This window comes from Salvelinus sp. IW2-2015, linkage group LG19, assembly GCF_002910315.2.
Source record: "Salvelinus sp. IW2-2015 linkage group LG19, ASM291031v2, whole genome shotgun sequence".
NCBI lineage: Eukaryota > Metazoa > Chordata > Actinopteri > Salmoniformes > Salmonidae > Salvelinus > Salvelinus sp. IW2-2015.
Genome location: NC_036859.1, coordinates 4,642,483 through 4,649,943, shown reverse-complemented (window position 1 = coordinate 4,649,943; position 7,461 = coordinate 4,642,483). Strand labels below are relative to the sequence as shown.

Sequence of the window (7,461 nt, the reverse complement as noted above, 5' to 3'; positions counted from 1 at the left end):
TAATGCTGTTCCATGACTCCATTGGAAAGCGGTTGTAAAAACACTGTTTACCTTCTTGACCTTCCGTATGGAGGCATACTCTGCCGTTACGGGGTCCTGGGGGGCCAGGGAGGGGAGGGAGGCCAGGGCCGCACCGTTGGGCCCCTTCCCTCCTCCTCTGCTACTCCCATTAACAGCTCCTCTGGCATTTCCCTGAGGTATACAGACACACAAACACGCAAAGTTGGAAGGTACTTGTCCTTCCATTGGGCCAACAAAAGAAAAGCAGAATAACAAAATGAACAACTAACATTTTTACGGGTAGGTGGTCACAATATAAAGTGTCTCCAATGATGACGCGATGTCAACGCGTTGCTTTCATAGCATAAATACGCACATTCCCATTCCTGTTTCTGTTCCCATTGCGGACATCGTCAGTGCGGGTCCCATTGGGGCTCTGTGAGGTCGTGAGTGTTGCTGGGGTGTTGGCTGATGTGGGTGGGGGAACTGGGGGCACCGTGTCCACCTCTCTGATCCCTACACTCTCGTACAGCCCATCGTTTAAGCAACGGACGGGCGAGTTCCGGATCSCCACCTCAGTGTAGGTGTGGTCTCTGACCCCCTCTTCTCCTCCCTTCTGCATGTCTCCTCCCACTGGGTCTCCCTCCCCCTCGGGGCTGGTGGGGATCTGGGGGAGCTGGCGGACAAGTGGGGGGCGGAGGTCAGAGGTGGAGCGATGGCTGTGGAGGAGGAGAAGGTCCATACTGGCAGGACGGTTCTTACCCCCACCTTGAGAGAGAGAGAAAGAGGGAGACTTTTATTATCAGGTCATTGTTACATGGTTTCCATTTCAMCAATGTACCGGTTGTTTTCTAGTTGTTGGCAGTCTATTGGTTGTTGGTATTGTTACTCACTGTTGCCGTTGCGGGGCAAGCGGTTGATCTCATGCAGCCTAGTGTCAGATTTACTCATGGAGCTGTTCTTGGGCTGACGGAGAGCACCCTATACAGAGAGCATATAAACTGCTCAGTCTGATGTACAGTATCCGGGTGCTGCTGAACTCTTAGAAAAAAAGGCTTCCAAAAGGGTTCTTCGGCTGACCCCATAGGAGAACCCTGTTTGGTTCCCGGTAGAACCCGTTTTGGTTCCAGGTAGAACCCTTCAAATCAAATTGTATTGGTCACATACACATGTTTAGCATATGTTATTGCGGGTGTAGCGAAATGCTTGTAAGGGCCTCTATAGAATGGGTTCTACATGGAACCAAAAAGGGTTTAGACAGCACTTTTTTTGTAAGAGTGTAGATATGTTTGACATTTCTGCTGCTATAAATGAGGGGATAATATAGTAGATTTATGCTAGGTGGTGGAATGAGCKCTCAAAGTCTTGTGTAAGGTAGTACTAGGCAATTTATTGGGTGGGCCGATAACAAATGACGGTAAAGGGGCAATGGATGATAGGTCTGAAATATACAACATAAAGACAAAAAAATGTATGAGGATAAAGAAGGGGTTTAATATAAATCACTCACCGTGTCTGCTGAGGAGCCCTTCTCTCCATCGGCCGGAGGATGCTTGGTCTTGTTTTTCCTGAGGACACATGAAGGAGCAGTTATTATTAACCATGTCGCTGTTGAGTTTCACTCAAGAGAGAAGTAAATATTCCTCCGTGGTTGCTAACATTTCCACACGTCACTAGGGGCCCTTTGGGAACATTGTATCCACGGGGGACTGTTGATAGGGCGAGCCGTGTGATGCAGGTGTGCTGAAGGCAGCAGTAGAGAGAGAGGTGGGAGAGGAGGTGTGAAGGTTTAGCTAACTATAGGTGAAACAGATCTCAATACTCATATGTGGCTTCCTCTCCTCATCTACTGCTCTTCACCTGCACCAATCTGATCTCAATACTCATATGTGGCTTCCTCTCCTCATCTACTGCTCTTCACCTGCACCGATCTGATCTAAATACTCATATGTGGCTTCCTCTCCTCATCTACTTGCTTCTTCACCTGCACCGATTCTGATCTCAATACTCATATGAAAGTAGATTCCCGGCGACCTCATACATGTTGCTTTCACCTAGCCTGTTTTTTCAGTTTCAGAAGATAAAAGGAGAAGAGAATGCATCTGTGCACCCTACACACGCACGAGGCCACTTAAGTACCATTGAGATGCGCCCGGGGACTCTGTCTCTCTCTCCGCAGCCAGGACACATTCTCTCTATGCACCTCGCAGCTCTGTCTCCCCTGGGGAGCCATGAGCACGGTGTCTAAGCATCCACATCCCACAGGACTGTCACACCATAACACAACACACTGGAGGCGAGAATTCAGCACCAGAACAATCCATGGCTTTACCAAACTAAAGAGAAACGAGTAGCCTGTTTTTCATACAGTGTTGTGGCAACATCAATCTATTTGTTCTTTATTGGTTCCGTTTACAGATGCTCTGTTCGATGTAAAGCTTACTTTAAGCTACGTGCTATCTCTATGTCCGGGTGAAGAGGATATTCAAACGCAACAAGGCCACTGGAGGTTGAGTCTGATTGTCTCGGTCTGAGGGTTCCTGAAGAACAGAGCATACTGTGTTCTATTGCTTTAGTCTACATGAGAATCCTGATCTATGCAGAGCTAGTCACTCTAAAAAATGCTGGTGTAAAAACAACCCAGTGAAGGTAAATAAATGACAGAAAACACATTGGGTTGTACTAGCAGCAGTATACCACCTTGCATCCCACTGCTGGCTTGCTTCTGAGGCTAAGCACGGTTGGTCCTCAGATGGAGACCAGGACTGCTGGAAGTGGTGGTGTTGGATGGCCAGTGAGAGGCGGCCCTTTCCTCTGGTTCTAAAAAAGAAATATCCCATATACCCCAGGCAGTGATTGGGGACATTGCCCTGTGTAGGCTCCATCTTTGGATTGAGACGTTAAACAGATGTCCTGACTCTGTAGTCACTAAAAGTGTGTTTGAGGTGTTTACCCTGAGTGTCCTGGCTAAATCCCTATCTCTCGATTACTGTACCATCACGGTCACCCTAATTCGATCCAGTTTACAATTGGCTCATTCACCCCCCCTCCTCTCCCCTGTAATTATTCCCCAGGTTGTTGCTGTAAATGAGAATGTGTGTTGTCAGTCAACTTACCTAGTTAAATAATTGTTTTTTGTTTTTAATGTTTGTTTTTTTGTACCCAGCCAGTTGGTCACCTTAGTTGATTGTTTTCTTTGAATACTGAAGGCGTGGCTTTGTCGGTTGCTTTTCTGATACCCCAAAGTTTGGACAGTAGAGAGAGAGAGAGAGAGAGAGAGAGGAGGACGAGAGACAGAGACAGAGAGGAGAGAGAGAGAGAGAGAGAGAGAGAGAGAGAGAGAGAGAGAGAGAGAGAGAGAGAGAAGAGAGAGAGAGAGAGAGAGAAGAAGAGAGAGAGAGAGACAGAGAGAGAGAGAGACAGGAAGAGAGAGAGAGATAGAGAGAGAGAGAGACAGAGACAGAGACAGAGACCAGAGACAGAGACAAGACCAGAGACAGAGACAGAAACAGGGACAGAGGACCATAGGATCAGAGGTGAGCATGACATTGAGCTTGGCTAGACCCACAAAGAATTGGGTGAAATACCACAGTGTGACATCACAGCAGCAAGATTTGTTGCATCACATGTGACACCACATCTCAGCAACAAGAAAAGGGCAACCAGTGAAGAAAAAACACCATTGAAAATATAACCCATATTTATGTTTATTTATTTTCCCTTTTGTACTTTAACTATTTGCACATAATATGACATTTGAAATGTCTTTATTCTTTTGGAACTTTTGTGAGTGTAATGTTTACTCTTAATTTGTTTTATTATTTATTTCACTTTTGTAAATKATCTATTCATATTATTATATATTAATGKAATTGAATTGAGACAGAGAGAGAGAGAAAGATAGATAGAGAAAGTGTCAAATGTGTTGGCTGTGACCTCACCTTTGGCAGCCCACACAAACCACCACGATGACGATGGTGACCACAAAGGCTGACGCTGCAGCGATGGCCCCTAGCAACAGCACCTTACGGTAGGAATCGTCCATCACAGACGCCATAACACACACACTCAGACACACACTCACACGGAAGGAGGGTGCTCAGGAAAACCTGCAGAGGAGTTAAAAAAATTCACAAAATAAGATGGTTAGTGTTAACTTTGTTTTCACCATTTTGTTTTTGACAGGGTTTGATATGAGGAGGTTTTTTTAAAGTGTGATAAGATAGTGTACACCACGGAAACATATAAAAGAGTTGGAGAGTAATACTGGATCGACAGTGGTGCACGGAAACAGARAGGAAGGTGTTACAAAGAGGGGAGGGGGGAATGCAAAGAGCTACATTAGGTGAGCAGAGGGGTGTGTGTGTGATACTGACTCTATTTCAAATCAACTCTATTTTTKAAGTTATGACAACAAATGAACTTTTTTCCCAGTATGCGCTACTGCAGGTTAATTCTTTGTAATTGTTTATAATATCGATAATTTTGCATGAGTGACTGATTTATCAATGTTATGCTACACAAAGATAAATAACATACAGGCCTACTTGTAGACCTAATGTGGCCTGTAAACCATGAGTTCTGGCCACTGTATTAGAATGAAGCTATGCCTCAAAATAAGAATTTAGGAGATATGTAATGTATTGTCATAAAGAGTTTAATWATGATAACATTTGCCTAGGAACTCACTTGTTGAAGGCCACAGGGACTGAAAATGAACAAATTCAACAACCATGTCACTAACCAATACAGTCCAGACTAGTACCTAAATCTACATGGCCGCTATTRACCAATAAACATTCACGTGGGCGTGGTCTGGCATATAAATGCATATAAATCAGTCAAGGATATTCGTATTGTAACACAATTTGGTACACATGTTGCAAACACTGTCAAGACTCAACATTTGCAAGACAATTCATTCCGGCCACACGGTGGCGTTATAATGGGCACATGTTTTTATCTTTTAATCTCTGAAATTTGGCACACATGCTCAGGTATATGAGTCTATCTAACCCACGCGATATCTCAGACACCACTGGCCCGATTTAGACAAAACTTGGGTGAACGATGTGTCTTGCCATAGAAATCCGTCATTTACAGAAGTACACTCATTGCTGCTATTGGCCATCGTTAGGGTCAAATTTGTTTAACAGTTTTTTTTTTATCAAAAAGGGTTTGATAACAGGTTTTTTAAAGTGTGATAAGATAGTGTACACCACGGAAACATGTAAAAGAGTAAGAGAGTTGGAGAGTAATACTGGATCTAYAGTGGTGCACGGAAACAGAGAGGAAGGTGTTACAAAGAGGGGAGCGGGGAATGCAAAGAGCTACATTAGGTGAGCAGAGGGGTGTGTGTGCTTGTGCTTGAGCATCTATCTAAGTTTCTATTTTGGGCTTGTTACCACAAGTGTACGTAGCACAAAGAGAAAACGGAGAAACATGCTGGCTTGTACGCTACATGGAGCTAGAATGGTAAAAAATAATTTCTGGGCATGAGGTCATTGAAGAAGATAACATATTTTCTGAAATGACATATTCCCCATCTACACTACACTCCCTCTCTCGATAATCCGAAGTGGATACATGAAGCCGGCTCACATCCCACAGACATGTGTAGGATTTCATCCATGTTATTTATGATGCACACACTATAAACACACGAAAAAACAAACACACACATACAAGTACACACGCGCACGCTGCACTAGACTGCACTACACGTTCATACAGAAACACACACAGTACACACACACACACTCATGCACACATGCCCCGGTAGCACTCACTTCTGTCATCATGAAGTGCTTTGAGAGGTTAGTTAAGGATCATATCTCTCCACCTTACCCGCACACTAGACCCACTACAATTTGCATTCCGCATCAATAGATCCACGGATGATGGAWTCGCCATCACGCTGCACACTGCCCTATTCCATCTGGACAAGAGGAAGACCTATTTAAGAATGCTGTTCATTGACTACAGCTCAGCCTTCATTACCATAGTACCCTCCAAGCTCATCCTTAAGCCCTGGGTCTGTACCCCACCCTGTGCAACTGGGTCCTGGACTTCCTGGCCGGCCACTCCCAGGTGGTGAAGGTAGGAAACAACACCTCCACTACGCTGATCCTCAACACAGGGGCCCCACAAGGGTGCGTGCTCAGCCCTCTCCTGTACTACCTGTTCACCCATGACTGCGTGGCCATGCACACCTCCAACTCAATCATGAAGTTTCCAGACGACACAACAGTGGTAGGCTTGATTACCAACAACGTTGAGACAGCCTACAGGAAGGAGGTCAGGGCTCTGGGAGTGTGGTGCCAGGAAAATAACCTCTCACTCAACGTCAACAAAACAAAGGAGCTGATCGTGGACTTCAGGAAACAGCAGAGGGAGCACCCCCCCTATCCACATCGACGGGACCGCAGTGGAGAAGGTGAAAAGCTTCAAGTTCCTCGGAATACACATCACTGACAAACTGAAATGGTCCACCCACACAGACAGTGTGGTGAAGAAGGCGGAACAGGGCCTCTTCAACCTCAGGAAGGTGAAGAAATGTGGCTTGTCACCTAAGACCCTCACAGACTTTTACAGGCGTGCAATTGAGAGCATCCTGTCAGGCTGTGTCCCTGCCTGGAACGGCAACTGCACCGTCCGCAACCTCAGGGCTCTCCAGAGGGTGGTGCGGTCTGCCCAACGCATCCCTGGGAGGACACTACCTGTCCTCCAGGACATCTACAGCACCCAGTGTCACAGGAAGGCCAAGAAGAGCATCAAGTACCTCAGCTACTCGAGCCACTGCCTGTTCACCCCGCTRTCATCCAGAAGGCGAGGTCAGTACAGGTGCCTCAAAACTGGGACCGAGAGACTGAAAAATAGCTTCTAWCTCAAGACCATCAGACTGTTAAACAGCCATCACTAGGCGACCTCCACACAGTACCCTGCCCTCAGTCACTAGCCGGCTACCACCCGGTTACTCATCCCTGCACCTTAGAGGCTGCTGCCCTATGTACATAGAGATGGAACACTGGTCATTTGAATCATGTTTACATAATGTTTAACACATTTCATATGTGTAAACTGTATTATAGTCGAGGCCGTCCTATTCAACTATTGATGTACATATACTTTTCTATCCAATGTATTCTTCAGACATACAGTACATATTCTATCCACATACTGTCTAATGTCTATACATCCCATCACATATATATACATATATTTATACTCCAGACTCCGACATTGATCGTACTAATATTTCTATATTTCTTAATTCTATTCTATTACTTTTAGATGAGTGTGTATTGTTGTGTATTGTTAGATATTACTGCACTGTTGGAACTAGGAACACAAGTATTTACCTACACCCGCAATAACATCTGCTAAACGTGTATGCGACCAATAACATTTGATTTGATACACACACACACACACACACACACACACACACACACACACACA

The 7,461-nt window shown here is 45.2% G+C and overlaps 1 protein-coding gene across 1 annotated transcript in view; it reads right to left on the bottom strand.

Moving 5' to 3' along the window:
- LOC111979544 (uncharacterized) overlaps nucleotides 1–7,461 on the bottom strand; it is a 113,664-nt gene that overhangs the window by 33,573 nt on the left and 72,630 nt on the right. The window contains exons 2-6 of the mRNA XM_024010141.3: nucleotides 3,942–4,109; nucleotides 1,511–1,568; nucleotides 894–981; nucleotides 377–768; nucleotides 52–192 (exon numbers count right to left, since the gene is read on the bottom strand). Coding sequence (XP_023865909.2) covers nucleotides 52–192; nucleotides 377–768; nucleotides 894–981; nucleotides 1,511–1,568; nucleotides 3,942–4,057 — 795 coding nt within the window. The 5' untranslated portion in view covers nucleotides 4,058–4,109. The remainder of the gene's footprint in view (nucleotides 1–51; nucleotides 193–376; nucleotides 769–893; nucleotides 982–1,510; nucleotides 1,569–3,941; nucleotides 4,110–7,461) is intronic.